The sequence below is a fragment of the Sus scrofa genome, chromosome X (genome assembly GCF_000003025.6).
Source record: "Sus scrofa isolate TJ Tabasco breed Duroc chromosome X, Sscrofa11.1, whole genome shotgun sequence".
Lineage (NCBI taxonomy): Eukaryota > Metazoa > Chordata > Mammalia > Artiodactyla > Suidae > Sus > Sus scrofa.
In genome coordinates, this window is record NC_010461.5 from 114,432,759 (window position 1) to 114,460,650 (window position 27,892).

At 39.7% G+C, this 27,892-nt stretch overlaps 1 protein-coding gene across 12 annotated transcripts in view; it reads right to left on the minus strand.

Moving 5' to 3' along the window:
• Positions 1 to 27,892, minus strand: part of ATP11C (ATPase phospholipid transporting 11C) — a 181,223-nt gene that overhangs the window by 38,323 nt on the left and 115,008 nt on the right. For 10 of the 12 annotated variants that reach the window (XR_002340696.1, XR_002340697.1, XR_002340698.1 and 7 more), the window contains exons 9-22: positions 27,340 to 27,404; positions 26,905 to 26,986; positions 25,502 to 25,652; positions 24,722 to 24,919; positions 18,692 to 18,853; positions 18,218 to 18,369; positions 16,768 to 16,839; positions 14,897 to 14,970; positions 13,093 to 13,196; positions 12,225 to 12,406; positions 10,851 to 11,114; positions 7,008 to 7,182; positions 1,912 to 2,014; positions 282 to 427 (exon numbers count right to left, since the gene is read on the minus strand). Coding sequence is in view for 9 of the 12 variants with exons in the window: in XM_021080194.1 (XP_020935853.1) it covers positions 282 to 427; positions 1,912 to 2,014; positions 7,008 to 7,182; positions 10,851 to 11,114; positions 12,225 to 12,406; positions 13,093 to 13,196; positions 14,897 to 14,970; positions 16,768 to 16,839; positions 18,218 to 18,369; positions 18,692 to 18,853; positions 24,722 to 24,919; positions 25,502 to 25,652; positions 26,905 to 26,986; positions 27,340 to 27,404 (1,930 nt within the window). In the remaining 3 variants the exon portion in view is untranslated. The remainder of the gene's footprint in view (positions 1 to 281; positions 428 to 1,911; positions 2,015 to 7,007; positions 7,183 to 10,850; positions 11,115 to 12,224; positions 12,407 to 13,092; positions 13,197 to 14,896; positions 14,971 to 16,767; positions 16,840 to 18,217; positions 18,370 to 18,691; positions 18,854 to 24,721; positions 24,920 to 25,501; positions 25,653 to 26,904; positions 26,987 to 27,339; positions 27,405 to 27,892) is intronic. The other 2 variants (XM_021080199.1, XM_021080203.1) reach the window with 1 other exon arrangement.

Genomic DNA, 27,892 nt, shown 5'->3' on the forward strand with positions numbered 1-27,892 from the left:
ATACATTTGTCAAAATCAAACTGTAAACATTTAATGGGTACATTGTATTGTATTTAAACTACACTTTAAGAAAGTCGACTTAAAATTTTTATCTCAAATCTCTTGCATTAAAAGGAATTTCTGGTTTCTGATTCGTTACATAGACTGCCTCTGGTTTGCTGACCAAATTTCAGTACTAAGACAGTAAAAGCAACATGAAAAAGGGGGGGAAAATGTAACTAAGCTGAGCTAATGCTGGGTTAAACGGTCGTAAGTTATATTATAAATATTTTATCACATACCTTATAGAAGAAATACTGCACAAGGTGTGCTATTCTCACATAATATAGATGTCCATGAGCCAAGAGCAGTTTCTTTAAATGTTTAAACTTTGGAACAGAATAATCACTATTCCTGGCTGCCTGCCGACCTTCTTTGCCTTTAATACCTAAAAAAAGAGAAAATCTCTATAGGTATAGGGTATTTTCATAGAATAAGTAACCCCCTGATTTGCTACTTTCACATTTTTAACTTGCTTGCATGTTACAGTTCAACTGAAAAGTTCAGCTTTGTTTTTTTAAAACACAAAGTGCTTTTAACAGTGGCAGTGAGACTTACCAATAAAAAGTAAAATTAAGTTTAATTGGCAATTACCTATTTATAACACAATATAAAACAATTAATAGAATCATTATTTTAATCATAAGGCAAAAATTATCCTGAGGGAAAAATTAAATCTGAAAATTATTTTAATGGTACTTAGTAAGTGCTTAATTAGGCATGGCACCAGACTAGGTGCTATATTAAAGCAACTCAGAGACCAGGGATTTATGGTCTAAAAGCTCAAATCTGAAGGGTTACAGTGAGATGGTTAAGTCTTTATACTGAATGATATTCTGAGTAGTGGTTAGCAAACCCTTAGCCCTGGCCAAAATGTCCATAAGACAGTTGGTTCTCACACCAAAGATCCTTAAAATTTGGTCCTGTCCAAAATGTCAAGATATCTGGTCCATAAGACAGTTGGTCCATGCCAAAAAGATCTCTGAAATCTGGTCCTATTCAAAATGTCCATGAGCATATTTGGTCTATGCCAAATGGTTCTGGACATGACCAAATCTCAAGGACCTTTTGGTGTGGACTAAATGTGTTACAGACATTTTAGACAAAATGTCCTGCAAGGCTGAGCAGCAGCCCAAGTACTCCTAGAGCTAAAGCAGCTTTAGGCCATTTCCACAGTCAGTAGCTGATGAGTCGGACTAGAGTTCCATACAAAATGGGATTACTTCCAAATGGAAAAAAATTTGGGAATCCAAATTGCAGTACGATAACTTCCAAGATACTAATTCCATTATTTCTCCCCCTCCAAAAATAACACTTGCTGGGATGTTAGGATTGCTGCCTCCTAGCAGCCTGACAGGGGGAAAAATGGTGCAGGTTGTAGAAAAGCTATTGTTGCATGCCAACACATAAATTCTACACTGCAGTCCAAAGCATGCATAAATATTGCCACGTGGAAAATCAGCCATCCAATTATCATTTCTTAGTCCCAGACAGAATCTCAAAAGATATAGTACAGCAACATAAGCAGGTGATCTGGCCAGGGGCCAAAAAAAAAAAAAAATCAATAAAATTTCATGCATGCTGTCAAAGTAAAAGCCAAATGATCAACTGCACTGCCAGTCAGCTTGGGAAATTCACTTTACTTGGCTAATATAAAAATATCCTCCAATTCTGTACTGCTACATTCCCACCAGGAGTAGGACTTTGGTATGGACACATGACATGATCAGACGAGGACCTTCATATGATGAACAATGATCATTCCCCAATTCAAGATGAGCAACCAAAACAATCGCTCTAGAATAATAAGACCACTCTACCTAAAAGCAATACTGATACCTTACAGCTGCCATCTCATTAGATGTTGCTTACCTATTCCCACATGGGATTCCAAGATCATACTAACATCATTGGCACCATCACCTATCGACAGTGTTATGGGGCTGCCTTTTAAATTCTTCACCATTCTCACAATCTAAACATTAAATACAAAAGAGGTATAGAAAAGGTCAAAGCAGAATGTGAGACTGTACTACAATGGGGGTACTTGCCTCATTCACACTAGTAAACGAAGGCCTTGCAAACAGAAAGGTAGTTTGGGCATATATGTACAATCGACTTGAATTACCAGAGGCAGAAAAACACAGCTTTGCAAAATGTTAACACCAGTGCCCACTTGCTTGTGGTTTTGTGCATGTAGGAACTATTAAAATCCACACCTTCTACCTATATTAGAGGTCACCATGCTTTCTTCTTCTTCCGCCACTGCTTCATGTTTCCCTTCCTTTCAGATCAGGTACCGAATGTGAGAGAAGTGGAGACTGGAGCAGTGACCTGGGTAACACACGCAGGGCTGCCAGGACTAAAGCGCGCAGTGAGGGAACAGTGTTTTTGGTTACCTGTACATCTCTCCGCCCTGCTGACGCTCCCACATCACCTGGGTGCACCGCCGACCCTTAGTCCCATTTAGCTGCCAACTAAACTTTACTAAATCTCCTAGTGTCCAATAACAATTCGATCTCTCATATAGGTAGCTGCATTTTAATTTTTTAAATTAAAATTTTTTTTTCTTTTTTCTCTCCTTTTTGGCATGGAGAAGTTCCCAGGCCGGGGATCAAACTGGCGCCACGGCAGTAGCAATGCCAGATCCTCAACCCCCGCACCACCAGGGAACTCCCCAGACAGGTGCATTTTAAAAGGGGGCACCTCAAAGGTGATATTTGGAGAAAGATGCCTGAGATATGTGTATAAAGCCTGTCATTATTCCCTAAGTGTCTCCTGTCAATGGCACAGTGCAGCTCCGTGCTGTGTTCATGGTAGTTACTGAATAAAATAAATTTCGTGGCGGAGTTACTCGTGGGAGATGTATTTTGTAAGCTGCTATCCTCCCACCTTATGTTTTAGACATTGACTGCTTTGTGTCAACCCTCAAAACCCCTTGGAATCGAGCTGCTTTTAAAAAGCTTATATAATCCAATAATTAAATAATGCCCTGCAAAAATTGTGTACTCACAATGGCTTTCACCAGGTAACACAGAGTCCATTTTCACATAAGTGAGTAAAAATAATTTAAACTAGGTGAAACCACACTGCCATCTTTTCTTTAAACAAATTTCAGCCAGATTTTAGTTGTATTAAATAGCACAGCAAAACTCCCCACAATCTAATCCATTTAACACAAAAATGATGTTACTGGGAAATGCCAGCTTTCCCCCAGTCCCTGGCCTTAACTTGGTTCTTTTTAAGTTTACAAGAGTGTCAGAAATAATCTGTGAGTCAAAGACAAAATTAGTGAGCCTAAACTAAATTTGGTTTTTTTTTTTTTTTTTGGTCTTTTTGCCATTTCTTGGGCCGCTCCCGCGGCATATGGAGGTTCCCAGGCTAGGGGTCGAATCAGAGCTGTAGCTACGCCGGAGCCACAGCAACGCGGGATCTGAGCCTCGTCTGCAACCTACGCCACAGCTCACGGCAACGCCAGATCATTAACCCACTTGAACCTGCAACCTCATGGTTCCTAGTCAGATTTGTTAACCACTGCGCCAAGACGGGAACTCCTAAATTTATTTTTGATAGGCTACAATACTGGTTAAACTAATTGCACCTGCTATAGTATACTGTGTGCTGTAATGATTTACACCTCAAGGAAGAAAAGCACAGCCAGAAAAGGTCCAGGGAAGGCAATAAAATTATCAAGGCTGACACCTTCTGCGTGAAAATATAGATTAACAACATAAAAGTTCGTCCCTGTGGAAAGATAAAAGGACATATGGTCATGGACCATAAAATCATCAAGGATTTAGATAGATAAACATGGAGTTTTTTACCAAGCCCCAGGTCACTTGTATTAAGAACTTTTCTTCAATTTAGATAGCTTCACAAGGAAGAAACCAATTTACAGAAAACTATTTATTGATCAACTATAACTACATGCAATATAATGTGCAAAAGCAATGTGCAAATATCTAAAAAAGATATAAGGCTTGGTCACATAACTTAACAAGCATATAATGGGGAATGGATACAATAATATCAGATAATCAGATTAACAACACAAGATAACGTGAGCTATCTGTCCCAGGGAATGTGTAACACCGTTATCTGAGCTGTCCACATAAGAAGGCCTATGATGTCAGCGAAGGGAGAGGACACTACAAGTTAGATTTTACAGAAGGAAGAGTGGTTTGATCTAAACCGTAAAAGGTTGGTAAGATGTGCGTGGATAGGGAAAAAGGGGTTGGAGGAGTGTTCCAGGGCAAGAGAATGGCATGTTCTAAGGCACACAGTCAGTTAAGAACAGTATATGCTCAGACAACAGATCCGGTTTGAGCAGACCAAAGAGTTTTCACACAGGGGACATGGACAGGTACATGTGGGGCCATAGCACTGGGGAACGATATTATGAAAGTAGCAGCAGGGTGCAGGAAAAGTGGAGAGAGAAAACAAGACTTCTGGCAGAGTGAAGGTAGTCTGTGTGTAGCTGAAGGAGCTGTTAAAATCCTGGACCTTGAAGGTAATGGAAAGAAGAAAACAGATGGAAAAGAGAATGTACTAGAAAACAGAATTTGGTGACTGAGACCACAGGGAAGGGTAAAGCATGGGGGCCATGAACAGATTTGAAGGTTTTGAATCTAAAGACCTAGAAGTACAGAGAGCTCTGTAATCGATGTAAAAAAAAAAGGATAGGAATTCCCACTGTGGCACAATGGGTTAAGAATCTGACTGCAGTGGCTCAAGTCCCTGTGGAGGTGCGGGTTCAATCCACGGCCCAATGCAGTGGATTAAATGATCTAGCGCAGCTGCACCTGCAGCTGGGGTTCAATCCCTGGCCCGGGAACTTCCATATGCCACAGGTATGGCCATTAAAAAAGAAAAAAGAAAACAAGAAAAGGAAAATAATGATTGAGCTCTAGAGAAGACTGAGTTGAGGTGATAATGACACACTTAAGAAAATGTGTGCAGTAAGCAACTAGAGAAGTAAAGCAGAACTCCAAAGCCTGGGATTGGAAAAGAGACTTGCAAATCACTTCTACTGACATGACAGTTGAGTAGATGATATCCTGGAAGACGTGACTATAGTGCGAGAAAGACTGAACCACAGGGGGCTCCATATTGTGGGTAGGAGACGCAGCATGGTGTTAAGAAGTCAGATACTGCCCTGGGCAGTGCAGTACTCAGAACCCTGGTGGGCAATCTGAGCAGCAGACAATGAGTATGTGTTGGTTGGGGGCCAGGAGATACTGCCTCTGATTAAAGGGACAGATTTCTATGGATCCTGTTCTGATAGGATCTGCTTCCCCAGCTGGGGCTAACCAAGGCTCTTAACGTTGAAGAAAAAAAGAAGGGTTGCAGTGGAAACCAAACGTGAGAAGAAGGTAGAAAGAGACAATGCCCTAAATTAGGAGGGCTGTGTGTGCGAGCATGCATGACTGAGGCAGGGGGCAGGGTGTTTGGGAAAGAGAAGCCAAGACACGGCACCATCCTCGGGGATCAAAGCAGTACATGTAAAAGAACACAGTGTACACAGAAGTAAAAAGGTGTGTAACTAAGATTCTAAGGTTCCTGAGAGTGAGTACAAGCAAAGTGAAGCAGATTGAAGTGAGCTGGGGGAGCCAGCAAAGGCAGCATATGAGAGGTGGCCCTTGTCCTGGGTTTTGAGTAAAATTTTTGTTACACCAAGAAGAAATCAGAGAGAACTCCAGATGAGGATATGATATGAGGAAAGCTTAGGAACTTGAAATGAGCATGGCACATGGGAGGGAAACAAAGGGTGAACAACCAACAGGAGTGGACACTGAAAGGGTCAACAGGGGTGACCCTGAGTGCCATATTGAGCCATCTGCCCTTCATCCTAAAGGACTATGAAACTACTGAAAACTTGATAGGAGAAGCACTGTCTTAACAAGATGAATTTGGGAGTATAGGGAAAAAGACTGTACGGAGAAGGGTGAAATCAAGGAGACTAGTGAGGAGATTAAATCAAAGAATCTGTGTGTCAAGTCCTAAGGGCTTGCCTGGATTAGGATGGATAAAGATTTAACAAGATGGCACCGAAATGAGAGCTATGACAAAAGGTAGGATCCATGGGATATGGTGACTACACACAGAGTGAGCAAGAAAAACAGAGCAAAGGTAGTCTGGAGATTTAAGAAGCAAAAGAAAAATTTCACTGGTAATAGGAATAAAGAAGAAAGGGGACAAAACAAACTGGCCTGAAGGAGAAAATTATACTATCTGTCTTGAACACTACGATTTTAATGTAAAAGTGGGGACTCCATATAGAGCAGTCTAGCAGGCAGCTAGAAATATGAGACTTAAAAAGGAAAAGTCAGGATGAGATATATGTCATCAATGAAAGTCATTAAAAATGGATGTGCTTATCCAGAGATAGGCTATAAGTGAAAAGCAGAGGGAAGACAGAGCCCCAGAAAAAAACTGATAATTACGAAGAGGATGAAACAAAATAAAAATAAAGTATGTAGGGAAAAAAAAAAAGGACCTTGGACCTTCAGAGAAACCAAGGGAGGCAAGTTTAAAAGAGGACAGAACTGCAGTGGAGAAGCGAAGAGAAGGGAAGGCAGCGTAACAGATTAAGCAAGGAGATCAGTGCTCTCCTCCAGGAGAGAAGAATGTTTGGGGCTGATGTAATTAATAGTGGAGCCAGGAGCAGTGGAATGAAGGCGCCAGGCACTCATTAGAGAAGTTTGGAAGGTGAGGAATTGGACAGCAAGCTTGAGGGCACAACACAGTGAAGCACAGGTTTAATTCAAATTGGTGGGAAGACTCCTGAATTGGACCATACAGAGGGAGAAGCCAGGGAAGATATAGTAAAGTGCTAATGGCTCTTAGAAGAAAATTACACACAACATTGTAACTCAGCCATACTTTAAAAAAAAGAAAATTAAAAGTGAACATTTGCATGTATATGTACAGAAGTACCCAGAATGGATCATTAACTAACACCCAGTTACCTGGGCTTTCTGTAATGGTGCCATCCGACAGCAGAGCACTGCAGTGCACTTCATACAAATTTGTAGGAAAATGCTTTTGTAATTGTTAGAACCAGAGTCTTGACTCGAATTTAATATGAGAGACAGTGTGGAGCCATCGATGATTAATCCATATTCCTGATGTTCTGTCCATGCTCTGAAAAAGAAAAACAATGCATCTGAATGTACAATACCTTACTATTTTGGAACCTGATTTGAAAAACAAAACAAAACAAAACACAAAAAGAAGGGTTATAATCAATCTGGTTCCTTGACCTGCAAATTCTAAAGAAGCATTTGTCTCTAATAATGGCACAACAGAGACATTCTATCATATCTTTAAGACTCAAGCTGCCCATATAGATGGCACTAAGTTCTAAATATAAAAGTAACAGACTTTTAGTAGTCCGTCTTCATATAAGAAATTCAAGCTGAGTTTTGGAAATTATAGTTGAATCAGTCAAACTGTGATATGAGAACAAATCATCAGTCAATCTGAATACTCTTTAACAATGCAGAGAAAAGACAAGGTGGCTTTGGGGTACACAAATCACAGAAGACCTTTTACTAATATTTTTGCCTGAATGACAAAACCTATCAATAGACCTGGCTTCTCAAATATGATGTGCTACCTAAAAGACATGATGTTCATTAAAGAATACCATATAATAATGATATCTGTTCCTTGAATAAGTTATTTTATATTACATTAATGGTTTTCAACATAGCCTTCCCATTAGAGTCATCTGGGCAGTTTTTTTTTTAAAAGCCTATGTATGACATTTATCCAAAGACAAATTAAATCTTAGTATCTTGGGCACAGCTTGGCTATATATAGGCATGTTTTAAAAAACTCTAGGTTAATTCTCATGCATAGCCAGGACTAAGTAGTATGAGTTGCCAGGAAAGACAAACATAATAGGTGCCAAGTATTTAAGAAAAACATATGGTGAAAACTTACAACTGAGAAAATTCTACCAATTAACATTTCATTTTTTTTTGCAATGAAGAAAAAAAAAAACAGTGATTAATCATTTTCTGCTCAGGGAATCTTGGGTGCCATTTGAAAACCACTGTAGTAGAAGTATTAGACATAGGATTTCACTGTTATAGAGTCATTTGTCTAATTTTAAGCTTCTCAAAGTTCAATGTTTAAAGGAATCTTGTTAAAATTCTTACGAATCTTCTTCAAGTACACATTTTGATTCAGGGGGTTTGGGGTTGGACATGGGATTTTGCATTTCTAAAGAGCTTCTGGTGATAATGGAGCTGTTGTTCTATGGACTAAATTTTGAGTAGTGAGAGCTTCACTATATCATTATGCCTCATCATTCTTTCATTCCATATTTCTTTGGTGTATATTGCTAACACCATAAAAATTCTGTATTTATCCACATTTTGCTTCTTAATTTTATGAGCATGTTTTATTCCCTAATTAAAGAGGTATCAGTCATGCATTCTCCTTTGTTCCTATACTCACGGAGCTTCCAATGTGCAGAAAACAGTGGCTCAATAATCAATCAAGCAATATCTGTAGCCATCAACTTTAACTAGGTCATACAGAGGAAAGGAGAGGCTTATTAGCTAATCTTTCCTCGGAGAACAGAAAATCTCCTTGGCGTGACAGAGGCACACATGAGAGAATATACCCAACCAAACAAGATTTTAATGGTTAGCATTTGGTGATTGAGACAATAAATACACACCAGGAAAAAACAGTGGGTTCTCTGTGAGGTGTGCTATCTGAAATGGAACGTGAAAGATGGGACAGAAAGAGGTGAAGAGAGAATGCATGTGTGGTGCACTCAGAAAATAAACTGAAAAGGTCACCCGGGGCCTCTGGCGCGACTGATTCTGTGGGGAATGGAGCTCCACCCACGAAAGGTTTCTGAGCAGGGCTGTGATGCGGGTGGGATTTTACATCTAAGGACTGCTCATCTGGCAGAGGGGCTCTGAGGTGCAGGTTACTAGGAATCTGATGAAGAGCACCAGCGGGGAGAATGGGAACACGGATAAAGCCTGGTGGCTGCCGTGGGAGAGACGAAGGAGCAGAAGCTGGCAAAAGAGCTTCTGTGTCTTGTGTGCCTTGGGGAAAGACTATATCCAACACAACTGCTAAGACAGGAGGAGAAAATGTTCCGAGGTAGTCAGTTTAGCTTTCCATGAACCCTGGCTTTTACCAAACTGTCTGAGAGCTGAGGAATGGTGCTATGGACTGAACCGTGTCCCTCCAGAAGTCCCACAATGAAGCCCCAGCTCCCAAAGTGATGGTATTTGGAAATGGGGCCTTTGGAAGATAATTAGGTTTGTTTATTTACTTACTTGTGTCCATGCCCATGGCATGCAAAAGTTCCTGGGTCGGGGCCACGGGCCACGAGAGAACTCTGATAATTATGTTTACATGAAGTCGTGAGGCTGGAGCCCTTATGATAGGATGATGGGATTAAGAGTCTATAAGAAGGGGAAGAGACACCAGGGCTTCCTCTCTCTCTCTGCCAAATGAGGACACGGCAAGAGCACAGCTTTCTACAAGTCAGGAAGTGGGACCTCACCAGACCTCGGCCATGTTGGCACCCTGATCCCGGATTTCTGGTCTCCAGAAGTGTGAGAAGTAAGTTTCTACTGTTTAAGCCACCTGCTCTACAGTGCTTTGCTACGGTAGACAAGCAGACGAATATAAATGCCTGAGTAAAACACATGTAATCTGGACTGCCTTTATAAGTACCATTTGGCTAAAGAAAGAGACATTTACCACAGGCAATTAATAAAAACCTGTTTACTCTCACTGATGTTCAAGTAACAGAAGAACAACAGCTGTTTTAAAAGTGGCCATCACCTCATGCATGTGGGCAATTCATTTTTAAAGCTTGTTTAAACACCAGAGATGAGGATACAGGTACAGCTAACAGTTAAAAGCATGGGCTCCAAAACTGGATAGACTAGCTCTACACTTTATTGGCTGTGTTATCTTGAATAAGTCAATTCATCTCTCTAAGCTTTAGTTTCCCTATATGTAAAATGAAGAAACAATAAAATTGTGTTACTGGGTTGTTGTGAAGATTAAATGAGAATAATTTTAAAGTGCTTAATGTTGTTCCTGGAACAGGTGTGCTTAAGAAATGTAAAATAACATGATCTAGGGGTCTCTGGATTTAGTGTAAGTACATCCAGTGGCATTCTGGAAGAGGAAACTGATTTGCTTATGGCCAAGGTATATTCCAGTAATTGGTTTAGATAAGGCTAAGTCTTGGCCAATGTCAAGTATAGGAAAATGTATCCCTGGGTATTAAATTATTGTGGATCAGTGGCTTTCCTTGAGAAGCTTAGGTTCTGCGAGTTCTTCCTAAGCAGCTTGTTGAAAGCAGTCGAGTGCCCATGTTATTAAGTATTTGGTCTCCTTTGGGTACTGGGGCACGAAAATCCACACAGAAAATGGCTCCAGGACCTCAATGTGCATGGAAACTGTTTTAGAGACTGATTTTATTACATTCAATTTAAGAGATCATGGAAAGGAATATTTTTTAACACAGACCAAGCCAGAATAGTACTGATAAATACCCGGACCCTAAACATTTAGAAAGTGAACCACTTTTCTAAAGCTTGAGAAGTGCAAGGTTTTCTTTTAAATGAAAGGAGAGTTGGAGAGGGCCAAATAATCTCAAATGGGTCACTAGCCAAGTCCTCAGGGAAGGTTCTAACTTACAGGAAATAAAGCACCTGCAAACAAAGAATAATAAATTACAGAAAATGGAGACTTCTGCATGAACAGCTGTGATTTACATCTGTACCAATGCATAAATATAATGAATCTATGCACTTTCTTACTTTTTAAGGCTTCTAGTACTTTTAGGAAATTCATGCAGCAACTTCTTACGATATTCAATCAACAACTCATGTAATCGATCTTCTTTCCTTTCACTTTCTTCGATGGTTTTGGTGGTCAGTTCCAAGAGCTCGGTGCTGGTTTGGAAAAGGCGGCAGGCATAGCAGGTGGATTTGGCTGTCTCCATCTTGTCCCCAGTAAGCACCCAGACTTTCAGACCTGCTGCGTGCAAAGCTTCAATGGTCTCAGCAGCTTGATCCTGTAGCCTGAGAACACAAAGAAAACCTTGTTATCTTCAAAAATTCCTGACATAGAGATTCTGCAAGAAGGCTTGTGAAAGAATATTTTTATAATTCATAGCAATTCTGGAGTCCAGACGTGTTATCACAGTTGGTTTTCTTATATATCCTCCCACTCTCTCTAAGCACACACTTTCTGGCATTGTGATTAAAGTAACATTTTAAACAATGAGATCTGGAAAGTTCATGACATCTCTTGAGGTAACCAACGACAGAATTAAGAATCATCACTCAGCTAAAATGTTCAGAAACTCAACAAATGTTCTTATTCACTTAACATATTTCATTACATTTTATATCCCATCATACAAATACTTGACATGGCTCAAAACTGAAAGGGGCAAACACATTCTAATGCGATACCAAGGGAAGTTAGCAAATCCCCATCTCTGAGGAGCTTGAAGTATAGGAAAGCCAGCCATTCTGAAAGAGAATTTAAGCATAATTCTGAGAGGCAAGGATAGAAGAACGATATTCTGTGTTCCTTTTGGCCAGAGAACAACAATGAAATTAGAAAAAAATGAATTCTATTAGAATTCCAATACTTTCCAACTCGGCTAAATATAGGTTTACAAATTCTTGTTTGGGTTAAGCGTCACAGTTTACATTCATAACTTCTAGAAGACTCCTAAAACAGAATCTAAGACTTATTTTTTCAAGCGTATCAATTCTGGAGCCCTATAATCATGCCCAGCAGAGCTCAGCCTGTATATTTAGAGCAAATTATTTTAAAGTATGCAAAATCATGCTCTAGTCTGTCAAAATTGTACCGACTCTACCAGGTACCAACTCAAACGATACCCCTAGCACAAAGCTTTCTACACATAGTAAGACTCTTTCATAAATATCTGCATAAATTCATGGCTTAGTAAGTATTCAAAAGACCTCAGAGATGACGAATTCATTCTCCTAAGCCACAAATATTTAACTTGAAAATCATTCCCACAAACAGTTCAAAATCTGGTGTACTCACAAAGCTGAATCAAAGATTTTAAAATTTGAGAATAAGTTATCAATTTGGATAGATACCATCTTAAATGATTGGTCATTAAAATAACAATATCATTTTCTAGTTACTTGTCTTCCACTGCAGTGGCTCCAATTAAATTCATGTTTGTCTCAATATCATCAAAAACCTTTTCCATTTTTTCTTCTCTGTCTTGTAAGGCCATTTTCGCCTCTATGAGTTGTCTGTTAATTTTTTCATAATCATCTGGAGCAATTTCTTTGAAGGCTACACAAAGTGTCCGATACCCATCCTAAAAGTAAAGTAAGAGATCGTGACTTATCCAAATAAATAAAAACAAAACACCCATTAAAGACTCTTGCTTTACCATACAAAAGAGAAACAGACACATTTTTAGTTAAAAAAGAAAGAAAAAAAAGAACACGCTGCATAATATTCAATAGGTTAATATCCAATTAGGTTCAGAATAACAAAATAATGCCTCTTGGGGTAAAAAATTTAAAAAATATTTTTAAAGAGGAGAACATAAAGATTTCAAGAATCTTCAAAAGCTACAAATTCTAAACAGAAACTTGCAATAGGGTGTTTTATATAAAAATAAGGAGGGAGTTCCTGTTGTGGCTCAGTGGGTTATGAACCCGACTAGTATGCATGAGGATGCAGGTTCGATTCCCTGGCCTTGCCCAGTGGGTTAAGGATACAGCATTGCCATGAGCTGTGGTGGTGTAGGTCACAGACGCGGCTCGGATCTGACATTGCTGTGGCTCTGGTGTAGGCCTGGAGGTGCAACTCTGATGCGACCCCTAGCCTGGGAACTTCCATATGCTGCAGGTACAGCCCTAAAAAATCAAGAAAAAATACAAAAAAAGATGACAAAATAAGCTAAAATTCGTTTAAACAGTCCTTGAAAATAGTAATCCATAAACGTAGTCATCTCTAGCATTTCTCTTTCTATTAGGGGGAAAGGTATAGTCTCACCATTGCATTACGTTCCACATGGGCTTTAGTTAACTCAATTTCATGATTTTGCACCCTGGGGAAAACTGCTGAGTCGGCTCCTTTACAAAAGAGAAGAATGTCTCCTAAAATAAAGAACAAGAGTACTTGACTTAGAATTTCAAGACAGGTATTGGGATTTTAAAATTTTTTTGTCTGTTTAGGGCCACACCTGTGGCATATGGAGGTTCCCAGGTTAGGGGTCGAATCGGAGCTACAGCCGCAGGCCTACACCACAGCGATAGCAACTTGGGATCCGAGCCGCGTCTGCAACCTACACCACAGCTCACGGCAACACAGGATTCTTAACCCTCTGAGCAAGGCCAGGGACTGAACCTGCGTCCTCATGGATGCCAGTCAGATGCATTTCCACTGAGTCACGATGGGAACTCTGGTACTAGGATCTTAGTAACACGTAGCTATTAAGGCGGTGTCTCCCACCCAGCTGCTGTGTATCCTGAGCCTGCCTTGGAATGCTCACCTAAATGCAGCGAGACATCTTGACCTTTAATCTGTCAGGACAACATTCACCATGTTTTAGGACCAATACGGACACAACTAATATCGTAGAGTTTACAACATGCACCTCTGTCAAAACATACTTCCTTGCAATGAGTCACAGAGGACTGTGCTTGTGTCAAGGAGCTGCATTTGAATTCTCTTTCAGGATGTTGTCAATCAAGGTCTAAAGTTCACATGTGGCATCTACAGATGTCAAGGACCAAACTCAAGCTCAAACAAGATAAAATCATTTTGAAAGACTATACATGTTAGCTTTTAAAACAGTAGCTTGATGGTTTTTACTGGAAACTTGAGGCTAGCCTTACAGAATGCTAGTACAAGTCCAGCTTTACAGACCAGTCATGTACTTCCAGGAAAGTGGACACAGCTGACCATTAAGAAAGACATTCCATCCTTATAAAAGCAAAATGCTAATTTAAAAAAGTTAAAAAAGGGTAGTTCTGAGGTCAAGGCCCATGGTAGACCACTTCCTCAGACACCTCACCACTGGCAAAAGAATGCATATGTGCATGTGAATGGGTAAGAACAGCAAGTATTCCAAATGTAAGGTGTTTTTTTTTTCATTTTCTCCCACATATCCAGTGTGTTTAAAAGTCATAAAACCAATTCCATACGCACATATAACGAAATATCATGATTTTGCAGCTGCACCACAAAATAAAGTAGGATATATTCACCCAAGGGTCTGTCTATATCTATCTTCTCATTCTCATATTAAGAAATTTTCAATAGACTTAATACTAAAAAGTAAATTACTAGGAAATAAATCAAGGATATTTTGAAAAACCACCCAGAGACTTACAGACACACGCACACGGAGGAATCTGAGAGCCAACAAATGAAGTAGGAATGCTACCTCATGGGTTTTGTTGAATCTGAGCAGAAGGCATCCCAACCACTATATTCCTCCCAAGGACATGGGAGAACCCCGAAATGATGGTACCGGTTGCCCTGCAAAGGGCAAGCTTCTTCACTGTGTGAAACAAAGAGCCCAAAGCGCTGGAGTAAAATCACATGCCCTTTCCCAGCAGTCCGGCCCTTAATCATCTCTAGCTCACCAGCTTCCAGCAGTGGGGTTTTGCCACTGACGATCTGGCAAACTGAGCATGTATCCATATAAATACATAAAGACATACAAAAGCTCTGTATGACTTTAGGTCATCATACACCACTACATGACATGTTTTTCTTTCTGGAAATAGTTGATCAACACACAAATCTACAAACGGGAAATGAGAAAAAGTCAAGTTTTTGAGATGTATACCTGATTGAGTCTTCACAATTACACTCATACGACGGCGGACAGAATCAAAATTTAAGGTGTGAAGAAGTTCATACCTTTAAGATAAAAAAAAATGAAAAGTCAAATAACTCAACCACACAGGGAAAAATAAAACACAAAGGAAACATCTTAAATTTACAGAGCTCTCTTCTTAAGGGTTGCTGGTTGTGTGCACTATGCGTGCTTTCCATTGTGTCTTTGGAATTTCTCTGCACCTAGACCATGCTGTCAGAGGATACCGGCACTGGTTAAGGGGTATCTCTATCTTCTCATTATGTTACCTAAAATACTAAGGAGAGAGTGACTGCATAGGAATGAGGGACAAAGAGCTGTCCCACCAAGCCATATCTGGAGGGCATCTAGAAATACTTTCCCCCTGCCAATTATTTTCATCATCTATTTATTTCCTACTATACCTCAGGCACAGTGATTGATGCTGGAGAACAGACATGAATCTGCCCAAGACCCTTCCCTTAAGGGGCTTATCATGTGTTAAGGAAGGCAAAGCGTAATGAGATGACAATCCCCTAGTCTTCCAAATACAGTAATAAAGGAAGACATCCGAAGGAAGGCTTCCTGGAAGAGGTTGCATCTGAGCTGTGTTTTCCAGGAGTGCTGTGATGAAGAAACGGTATCATGGCATTCTGAGAACAGAGAAGCACCTGTGCAAAAGCACCAACATGAGAGCACATGGCCCATGGGGGCACTTAAAGCAGTTCACGTAAGGCTTGAAATCTAGTTGACAGGGAAGTAGCAGGAGAGGCACGCAGGGACTGGGACCTGAGAACATTTCAGAGTTTTTGGATTTTATTCTAAGGGCAAAAGAAATCCACTGAAAGGTATAAAGGGTAGAATGACATGATCAGATTTATATGTGAATGGCTGAACTATTCATCAGATGATGGGATGAAGAAACATAAGAGTTACTAGAAAAAGTGTGAGGAAATGCTTTCTTGAAAATAAATAACTTGGATACAAGTATTTGACCAAAAAAATTTTATTACAGTGACTATCTTTGATGGAAACGAGCAGGTCACTGGTTTTTAGGATGTGTGTGTATAAGACATTGACATGTAGTATCAGTATTTGTTGCTGACCAGATGGGGGCACTGTTGTGAACCGGCTCTATCTGGACTTTGACAATGACTCTTGGCCTTGGCAATCGGGCCAAAGAGCCTTTCTCTGGCTTTTGACCATGCCTTCCCAGAAGGGCAAATTCCCTAAGCACATTTACAAATGTTATAGGGTTTTGACATGGGTCTCAGGAGATGCTAGGGGTCAGAACGGAAGTCAGAGAAGATAATTACCTTTCAAGTTCAGATGAGGGAATTCAAATTAATCACAGAGCCTAATTAAAATCTGTTACTAGACCAAGGTAGCTTTGTTTGTTGGGGTTTCTGCAGCAAAACTGCTGCATCAGAGTTCTGGCCTGAGGCTCACACCTAAGCATCTAGAACAAGAGAAGGCTTCTGCCACTAAAGCTGACCTGACTGGCCGGGTCTGCAAGCCCAAAATGATTGGCTGGGTTCTGGTCAGCAGGATTCATGCATGTTCACTGATTTTTCTTGCAACATGCGTTGGAGACCTGAAATGGCATCTAAAATTCAAAAAAAAGGTCCAGGCAGACTCTGAGGCTACTGGACCTGTATGTGAACAAAATTGGAATCATTTATACCTCAAATGCTAGTTTCTGCCATTCTACTCTAACTACATTTACATAAAACTCTGAACTGGGAGACCGAGTCCCACAGTTAGAGATGTAAACAGTTTCCTTTGATGTCGTTCCTAAATCCATCCAAGGTTGACTGTGATGTTAAGGAAGTGACAAACATCAAACACACAGTGCTACTTACTCTTCTATTTCTTTTCTTTGGTTTTCTACTCTCATATGGCCATTCCGAATTCCTACAAATGTGAACCCATACCTGTCAACAACAATAAAAAAGACCTTTGTGTATCTCTAAAGAATGATTAATTTTCCCTTGCATTGGGGTTATTTATACTTATCATTTTCTTCTCTTTCATAAAATCTCAATCTATAACTTTCTTTTACTTGCTGAGATGATGGCACAGAGCAAGTCAATGCCCAGGGACAAATTTGTAACCAAGAAAGAGGCAATTTGTAATGTCAATTCTGTGGCTAACACATGGGGTGACCTTTTAGCCACTAAATCATCCTGGGCCTCAAGGATAAAACAGGACTTTCAGTTACCAAATGATATCAAAATTGCTGGGAGCACTTCAGAAATGACGTGTATTACACAAAAAGTGGCCACTGTTACATGATTTCCAAAACTTAATACAAACATCTGGATTTCTGGCTGGAATACGAATATAGTAATGCAAGTTACATCTATGCATTTCTAGTTTCTCTTTGGTATTAATTGGTCAGGTCTGGGAATTTTTTCAAACTTTTGGATAAGGTAGTTTGGCTCCTTATAAAGAATAAGGACACTTACAAGATAAGGTTATTGAAGAAAATAGAGAAAAAAAATAATTCCTATCCTTTTGTGATTTCTCTTTCTCAGGAGAAGTGAAAGAAAGGTTTAACTTCTTTTATTCTTGAAAAATGCTAATGTATTTTTCTGCAACTTATTTCTGGGTTTTATTCTACTTTTTTTTTAGGACTGTACCCATGGCACATGGAAGCTCTCAGGCTAGGCGTATAATTGGAGCTGCAGCTGCCAGCCTATGCCACAGACACGGCAATACCAGAACTGAGGCACATCTGCCATCTACAGCACAGCTCGGTTCCTTAACCTACTGAGGGAGGCCAGGGATCAAACCCGTAACGTCATGGATATACTAGTTGGGTTCGTTACCATTGAGGCACAACAGGAACTCCTATTTCTGGGTTTTAAAAAAGCCTTATTGGAGTTCCTGCTGTAGCACAGTGGGTTAAAGATATGGTGTTGCTGCAGCTGTGGCGTAGGCTGCAAGTGAGGCTTGGATTCAATCCCTGGCCTGGGAACTTATGCTGTGGGTGCACCCATAAAAACAAACAAACAACAACAACCATAAAAACCCCCGGTATTATTGAGGTCTAACTGATAGAGAACTGCAAATTTGTTCACTATGATGAGTTTGGACACATGCATATGTCTGTGATACCATTACCACAGTCAAGGTAAGAGACATATTCTGGTATTTTTTAGTTTCTTTGTGTCCCTTTTTTTTTTTATTGTTTCTGGTAAGAACACAACATGAGATCCACTTTCTTAAATTCTGAAGTGAAAAATACCATATTAACTATAGGCACACCACTGTATCTTTTGAAATTATCCTTCTAACATATGTCCTTACTTTTTAGCTCCCTTGACCAAAGCTATTTCATCTGGTGAAGAGGACATATAGGTTAATTCGGCTGATTCAGTAGCTCCATCAACAGCATCATTTGTTTTAATTTCCACAGTATGACATAAACACAAGGCACGCAGAAAGAGCTCTTCTCGATTCTGTTGAACAGTAACAGAAAAATGACTATATTATTTTCACTTTAATCACTTCATAACTAGTCAATGAACAGAGAAAAGTTATTAATGTGATAGAATGTTATAACCTCCAGCAAACTGCACAGCAGAAATTTACAAATTCTTAATACTCAAATGAGCTATATATCTCTCCTAGTACCTAACCACATGCCTGGTTCTCAGCTAACATATCCTAGGGTTATTCAACAGGCCACGTCACGAGCTCAAGGTCTTCGTTTCTACTACCTTAACATATGCCTATATAAATTGACTTCTCAAGGTAAAATGGTAACACAGAAAATGCCACCTTATCTGCTTTGTCAAAATACGGTAAGGGTCCATCAGTTTGAGAAAGTCCATCAGCCTCCTGAGTTACACCTTTATACTTATGCCCATCTATGCAGCATTCAATGAATTCCATGCTGTTTTCAGTGAGTGTTCCGGTTTTATCTGTAAATACATAATCCACCTGAAAACAAGAACAGAAACATGCATTCTTACTTTCTTCAGTGTGATTAATTTTTAGTTGGTTATAAGGCAGGGATATTTTCATATCCACTGAAATCATCTTTTCTAAAGAACTTGTCAAATGCCAGGTAATCACACAAGTAATAATATCAGGAGTTCCCACTGTGGTGCAGTGGAAACGAATCCAACTAGGAACCATGAGGTTGCCGGTTCGATCCCTGGCCTCGCTCAGTGGGTGAAGGATCCAGCGTTGCCACGAGTTGTGGTGTAGGACGTAGACACGGCTCACATCTGGTGTTGCTGTGGCTGTGGTGTAGGCTGGCGGCTATAGCTCCGATTCGACCCCTAGCCTGGGAACCTCCATATGCTACAGGTGTGGCCCCCAAAAAGACAAAAAACAAACAAACAAACAAGTAATATTATCAAATGAATCAGAAATGAACAAGTATTTTTATTTTTTTATTTTTTTGTCTTTTGTCTTTTTGTTGTTGTTGTTGTTGCTATTTCTTGGGCCGCTCCCGCGGCATATGGAGGTTCCCAGGCTAGGGGTTGAATCGGAGCTGTAGCCACCGGCCTACGCCAGAGGCACAGCAACGCATGATCCGAGCCGCGTCTGCGACCTACACCACAGCTCACGGCAACGCCGGATCGTTAACCCACTGAGCAAGGGCAGGGACCGAACCCGCAACCTCATGGTTCCTAGTCGGATTCGTTAACCACTGCGCCACGACGGGAACTCCAGAAATGAACAAGTATTTTTAAAGATACTGGAACAGTATTACATGTCTAAGGTAGATGACCTCAAAGGTAGAAGACTGACAAGAAGAAAAAATGTGGCTATTTTATCAAACTAAGACCCCTTCATTTAACACTCACCTGTTTTGATATAAAGAAGTTAACGTAAGAAAAGTCAATTTTCTAGGTGAGAAACAATTTGCTAATCACTTATTCCTCGCCCCTGCCCTCCTGACAGACACACACACAAATATATTAGATAGGAACTTAAATTAACTGAGATGTAACAAAAATTTTTCTGGAGAAGTAAAATTTTCTATGAATATACTGGATCAAAGTAAAATGCATTGTGTCATATAATGTACATAAGAGTTACAGAATATCGATGGACATGGGAAGTAGTAATATTAACAGTTAATTATGAGGCACAGTAAGTTAACAATGATCAAAAACATAAATGGAATTTCTTTCTACATACTATGAATATTTTCAGATACTCCTCAAAAAAGTCTCCAAATTAAAAAAAGCAAGTTTATAGTGATAGTTTAATGTATAATTTCATAAATAATGGAAAAAAGTAGGCTATGAAATAAATTTTCCATGTAAAATAAGTCATTTTGAGCATTTCCATTTTATCTCAGTTTTTATCTCTTCTATTTATAACATCAGACTTTCAGAAACCCACAATTTCACCCTCCTTTTTGGCAATTTATGCTTAAATTGTTAAAATTATGGGCTGACAGGAACAAGCATAAGTACAAGATTAAGGTTTTTATTATGTAAGGGAGAAAGAGATGAACTGTAGCAGTAGTTGCTTTCTAATTATTTTTCAAAGCTTTTCACAGTAGCAGTACTGGCACAAATATAGCATTCCAATCTTCTTTTTTTTTTTTTTTCCTGTGAACCAGCCAAGTTTGAATTCTCTCTTTAAATTAATCCAAGTGGTATTATTCCTGTATCATCTAGATTTTTTCCAGTTAAAATGAAATTCTTTGGGCCTTTTTTTCTGATAAAAATTACTAACCTTCACTTTCCCCTGAAGGCTGTCCTGGGTTGTTTCACTTTCTGCACTTGGATAAGCATTAACCCATTTACAGGTGACTGAGGCAATTGTTTTAAAAATATAAAGGGCAATTGGTTGCCTATGTATAACCATTTGTGTAGTATGGATCTGTGTTCTCAGGTATAGACCAACAAACTACAATTATCAAACTGCAGTCTGCATCACACTCATTTGGAGGGTGCCTGCTAAAAGTCAGATTGCTGGGCTCTATCCCCAGAGTTTCTGACTCAGCAGCTCTGGGGTGGAGCTGGATGATGTGCATCTCTAGTAAGTTCCCAGGTAATGCCGATGCTGCTGGTTGTGAGATCACACTCTGAGAACCACTGATCTAATACATGCCGTATACTCAGGAAAAGGGGAGGAGAGGATTGGCTATTATTAAAAAAGTATTCTCATATTTATAGGAGAGAGAGGGCTGATGAGTGAGAGGGTACTGCTTGCCTCTCTCAATAGCCTCTTTCTCTTTAGTGTTAGAGTTGAGCCAGGTTGCTAGAAAGGCTCCTCTCTACCAGGAAGCTCAAAGCCATCACTTCATGTAGACAGAAAGTCTCAAGTGAGACAGCTGGTAGAAAGAAACCTAAGATAGAGGTTGAACACATGAAATCACCTTTACGATAAAAATTGGTCAGTGGTGGAGTTCCCGTCGTGGCGCAGTGGTTAACGAATCCGACGAGGAACCATGAGGTTGCGGGTTCGGTCCCTGCCCTTGCTCAGTGGGTTAACCATCCGGCGTTGCTGTGAGCTGTGGTGTAGGTTGCAGACGCGGCTCGGATCCCGCGTTGCTGTGGCTCTGGCGTAGGCCGGTGGCTACAGCTCCGATTCAACCCCTAGCCTGGGAACCTCCATATGCCGCTGGAGCGGCCCAAAGAAATAGCAACAACAACAACAAAAAAAAAAAAGACAAAAAAAAAAAAAAAAAAAAAATTGGTCAGTGGAGTTCCCGCCATGGTGCAGTAGGTTATGGATCTAATTGCAGCGGCTGGGGTTGCTGCCGAGGTGAGGGTTTGATCCCCAGCCCAGTGCAGTGGGTTAAAAGGATCAGGCGTTGCCGCAGCTGTGGCTTAGATTCAACCCCTGGTCTGGGAACTTCCCTATGCCATGGGTGAGTCCATAAAAAAAAATAATTGGTCGAAAAATTTCAAGTAGTCTAACCTAATGAAGCCTCTGGACTGGAGTCATGGCTCTACCACCTACTAACTTTGTGACCTTGGAAAAATCTCTTCATCTCTCTGAACTTTAAATATTAGACTTAATCAAATCTACTGTACACAGCTATAAAGATTACTGAATATGTTTGTAAACTATAAAGTGTTATATAGGTGTTGATTGCCATTGCTGGGTGTAAGAGTAACCTCAGTACCAAGAACATATCTTAAGATAACACAGAAGATACAATACATAATCACTGGACTGAATTACTGGAATCAGAGTATATACTCAGACACACCATGGGCATAGCTACAAGACTGGGAGGGGACATGAAAGAGGAGGCTATCCCCACAATTTTTTCAGGATGGGTTGAAACCATTTGGTTGTCCAAAGGATAAATGTCTGATCATAAAAGAGCCCATTTTTTCCCAACTGAGTTGAGCAGTCTACTTCTTTTTGTTTTCAAGTCAAACATAAACAGTGTCCTAAACATATCTTCCTATTTTTTATTTAATACCAATGTGGATCACTTTGAAAGAGGTTAAGCAAGTGTTTTTGATGGTAGTGATGGGAACTAATTACACTGACTGATTTTAGGTAAAATAAAAGCCCTACAGATCTTAAATTATGACTCATTAAGGAGAAAACTGGTTATACTTAATTTTGTGTGTACTGGTCCACTGAATGCTAAATGGCCTAAGAAACCACTTCAAGACTTTCTTTGCATTTTCATTCAGGTAGTTTCTACACATATAAATTGATCATGATGGCAAGTTGTTTTTACACCGTATAAATTAAAGTGGTGGTCTATTATCTTAGTGATTTGATGGCAATCACACCCAGAAAAGCAGGTTTTGGTGGGGGAAAAGTGGTGGCTGAAATTAAAACTATAGTTTTTCTTTCTTTTTTTTGGGGGGGGGCTCTTTACCCATGGCATATAAAAGTTCCCAGGCAAGGGATGGAACCTGAGCCACAGATGTAGCAATGCTGGATCCTTAACCCACTTTGCCACAGCGGGAACTCTTGCAATTTCTTCTCACTGATCAAATTTAGCAGATCATTACCCAAAGCTCTACTTTACTTTCTGCAGTGTGAAAAAACAGTCTAGATGATAGGGCCAAGACTATGTTCCCATAGGTAAGTATGGGATCTCCTGAGGTGGAGATCTGGCCTGGATATCCTGGACTGTCTTGGCTAAGAATTAGGTGCCACATGTGGAATGGTGGCTGTTCTATCTACAGTAGCCTGGGGCTAGCCATTTTCATCCTTGGTTAGGTAAATCCATACAGCCAGGCAATTGATCTAGAACAGGCAGACCTGCTCAACTAAATCAGCTATTGGGAAAAAGTTCACCAGAGGTGGCTATAACTCAATTTTTTGTGTGTGAAAAAAAATGGTGCAGGTTAATGCCTTTTACTGGGACTAGAGTAGTTCTACCTAGACAGCTTTGTCCCTGGATGAAAACTTCTGGTTTAAAAAGGCTGAGGTCAGCTGTGGCAGCTGAAGTCACCTACAAAAGAAACTTCTGGGAACACTCTCAAGGGAAAAGCATTCGTTCATCCATTTCTTATTCTGTCCTTTAGTGACTCAGTGTCTCTGTGGGATTCTGGAGTCCTAGAGTCAGATCTTAATAAAATGCTAACTGGAGAGTCCTTCCACCCTTGTGGCCATAGTTGTCCAGAGGAGACTCTGACCCAGGCAAAGCTGTGTAAAGAACAGAAATAGAGAGCAGGAGGTGGGGACTGAAATAAGAAAGAGAATTTTGAAGTATATATAAATCGGCACCATTCAAAATGAGTGTGAAGCCCTGTTCCAGTCACACAGTTCCATTAAATGAAATCTGCATCCCCCAGTCACAGAAATGACATTTCCACAGCCTTGACATTCTAAATATCAAGAGAATTAAATGCAAGCCAAAAAAATCCCCTCAGCTTACAAAGATCATTACATGATAAACAGTAAATTCGGACAAAAGGAAAAACTTTCTCAATACTGGTAATAAAAGCACTTAAGAAATCATCATTTAGGAGTTCCCGTCTTGGCGCAACGGAAACAAATCCGACTAGGAACCATGAGATTGCAGGTTCGATCCCTGGCCTTGCTCAGTGGCTTAAGGCTCTGGCATTGCTGTGAGCTGCGGTGTAGGTCACAGACGCGGCTCAGATCTGGCGTGGCTGTGGTGTAGGCTGGCAGCAACAGCTCCGGTTAGACCCCTAGCCCGGGAACCTCCATATGTCGCAGGTGTGGCCCTAAAAAAATTAAAAAAAAAAAGAAAAGAAAAAAAAAAGGAAAAAAAAAAAAGAAATCATTATTTAAAGAATTACAGCTAGATGGCATTGCACTTGAAAACAAATGCACCTGGGTTAGCAGTTGAGGTCAAAGCCTGAACTACATTGGTATGTGAAGCAAAAAGCATTTAGAGGAGTGCATGCCCTCACAGTTTCCCTTCATTTAAATCCTTGCACTGGAACAAACAACTCTGCTTTCTACGTGTATATTTCATCTGATCAGAAATGTACCAAGAAAATGTCAATAAGACAACTTTGGTCAATTTTGTTTATGGAACAAAATGCATTTATAAAATAGCTTTACTTACACTACCTCATATTCTATCCCTAAATGATTATAAATGGTGATAAAGACTACCTTTTCCAAAGCAATACCACCACCAGGTGAGTTTTAAAATGAATTTCCGTAACATTCAAATTTTAATACAGAAATCGAGGTCCTTCTCAAAAATGTCAGCAAAATAACTGATGCTACAACTCTAACAACTTTGCTTGACTTCATTACATGCCGGCATAAAGGAATTTTTGTTGAATCACATTTCCAAATGTGAAATGGTCACATGTGTTGGTAGTTCAGACTATAAGAAAAGGTATTTTCAATGTCAACTTATTTTAAGTAAAAATAAGTTCTAACCTGACCAAGTTCTTCATTAAGGTCTGATGTGTTAACCAGGGCTCCTTCATTAATTTCTTCATCATAAAAGTCCTTGTCCCATGAAATGAAGAAGGAGCCCAAGAATTTTTGCATTTCTACTGTGACATACATGGACACAGGAATGATAAAGTTGAATAGAACCATAAATGACAGGAAGTCGGTGAACATTTTCAAAACCTAAAACAAAAGAAATAGTTCATGCTAATTAAATGTTAACTTCCATCTAAACATTTTATCTTTTAACTTCAAAGCTTAAAGAACTGCTCTTATCATAAAAAGGAAACTTTCCAATGACATTATATCATTGGTCAAAATGAGTATCACAGTATGTGAAATCAACATTTAAAACACTCTGAATTCTGTCACTATTCTTCAGTATATGCACCTTGACTTAACATTTTTCACTTCCTTAATTTCTTTGCTCCTCCCACCCCCAGATATGAATGTAGGATCAAAGTGTTTATGTAGGTATACATTATGTTCCTTAACATATGAAAAGCCCATAATATAATAAATAACATGCCAGACCTTGGCCAATTGCTTAAAACTCTTAACCAAAGAGTTAAAAAACAAAGATAGATGCTTAGGGTTAGAAACAAAAACAAAAACTCTAACACGTCTTAAACAGTTAATGGCTTAGGGCTACCATACAACCAAGACAAAACCCAAATCGAAAGACAGTATTATCCGAGCAGCATTTCAATAAAAGGTGCTCTGTCACGATGTGCTAGTTAAAATTTTTAACAAAAAATAAATTACCTTTAAAGTTTCCCGCTCTTTCTGAGTCTTTTGATTATACCAAGGTTCATCATTATATGGGGTGCTTTGCCAAACATATTTTAGAGTAGTGCATACTGCAGCTTTGGTCAGTAAGATAAATAAATACACAATCAGGAAGGCATTAATGGATCTGAAAAATAAGATATTATAGATTTAAAAAACATCTAATTACTTAAGATATCAACCAGGTATAATTAAAGCTTCTCCTGTGTGCGATGTGTAACCATAGCACAAACCTGAATGGATGAACCTCAGTTATCATTGCTGAAATGTTACTCTTGAGTTGTAAAACAGAAAAGCCAGCCCTGACCATCTGACCAGTTTGTTGGTCACCAATGCTCCCGAAAGTGCAATGGCTAACTGGTTTATTTTATTTTATTTTTGGCTGACTAGTTTAACACACCTTTAGAAAAGATCCTATAAAATGACAGTGCAGGCGTGCATGCGCGCGTGTGCGTGCGCACCCCCCCCCCCATAAACCCTTATAGAAGGAGCAGACTGTTTCCATTTCCCTGAGTCCTAAAAGTTTAGAATAGAGGGTAAAAGAGCAAATGTGAACTCTTGAAGCTTAATGTCGATTCTTCGACTTTGAAAGCAGAGCTACAGAGAGGTGTCACTGATATACTGCCTACCCCGGCCAACAGTAGGGTGAGTGAGGTCCATGCCAGTGGCACCTTGGCTGAAGGCATGTCAGGTACCCCTTCAATATTTGCCAGGAGACTATTATCTGTGTTGTACCTCTTTACATATAGTAACTAGAGGACCCCAAACTATTATCCAGCAGCAGAAGAGAAAAATTTTCATTTCTTTCTTTTTTTTTTTGTCTTTTTTTTTGCCTTTTCTAGGGCCACTCCCGTGGCATATGGAGGTTCCCAGGCTAGGGGTCTAATTAGAGCTGTAGCCACCAGCCTACACCACAGCCACAGCCACACGGGATTCAAGCCGCATCTGTGACCTACACCACAGCTCATGGCAACGCTGGATCCTTAACCCACTGAGCGAGGCTAGGGATCAAACCCGCAACTTCATGGTTCCTAGTCAGATTTGTTAACCACTGCGCCACGATGGGAACTCCAGAAATTTATATTTCAATTAAACTCTGCCCTTGAGTAGCTAAGTGAGCTTAGGTAGATCACTTATCATCTCTACGACGATTTATCTGTAAAGTGGACAGGCTAACAGGAATCACTCGAGTCTCTCAGAGAATTAAACCAGTAAGACATACGAATCTCTGAGCAGTTTCTGGAACATAAAAAGTGCTCAAAACGGTGGCATTATTACAATTGGTATTGTTTTTTCTTGTGGTTGGTTGTTATTTGGAAATACCGAGAAGTAACAATTTCAGTTCAATAACAACTAAAGAAATTGTGGTGCACACTAACTTTTCAACAGCAGAACGTTTCTGAGATTTCCCTTGGTAGTTCAATGCCATTTTGGTTTCCATTCCAGTGTAAACAGCAACTCCTAAGGAATAACACAGTGAAAACTAGGTTACAAATGAGATGGCCAATCAACTACCCACTCAGTTGGATTTACCAATCTTTTCAGTCTATAAAAGCAGAAGTTCTAAACTCTCTTCTATTCACCACCTGATATATCATTTATGGTGTAATTTTCTTTCTCCCCCCCCCATAGTGTAATTTTAGTTCTGCACAGTTTATTTGTCATACTACGAGTTATTTTACTATCTTACAAATTCCCAACACCTAAAAATAGATTAAATGGCAATTAAATGCCATGTTCAATTTTCAACTGCAGAATTTAAAACAGGCTTTAAAACGCATATTTTTAATAAGTATATCTTAAAAAGTGGTCACCATATATCTTCTTGGTATTTTTTAGCGTAGCTCCTTTCAACAAGAGATTTTCAGGTCCCAAAGACCTAAATAAAAAATGAACACAACTTATCCAAACAGCCCAACAAATAATACCATCAACTTTGGGGACATATTCTGCCCTCACACACATCTATCTCCAAAAGGTTCAGAATGTATCTGTCTACTTATATGCTTACTAACACAGGACGAGCTGAAAGAGCCTTCCCTCTGAAGTTACTTGAGGGTACAGCACAGATGGAAGTACACACAGTACCGGAGCAGCCAGCAACACAGAGAGGTAAAGAGATGCACAGAGATAAAAGGATTATGAGTCATAGACAGCAAGACAAGAACAGGACAGAGCAGCAGACAGCAAGAAAGAGAAAGAAGGGATGACAGTAAAAAACTGGGAAAGTACACATTAAGGGATCTTTGGGTACCCAGTGTTTAAGTTCCTTTTGAGTATTGGCTATAAAGACCAAGAGGAAAAGTTGAGAGAATTAACTGGATGATGGAAGAGGGAAGAAAACATCCCTTTTTATCTGAGTTGTTT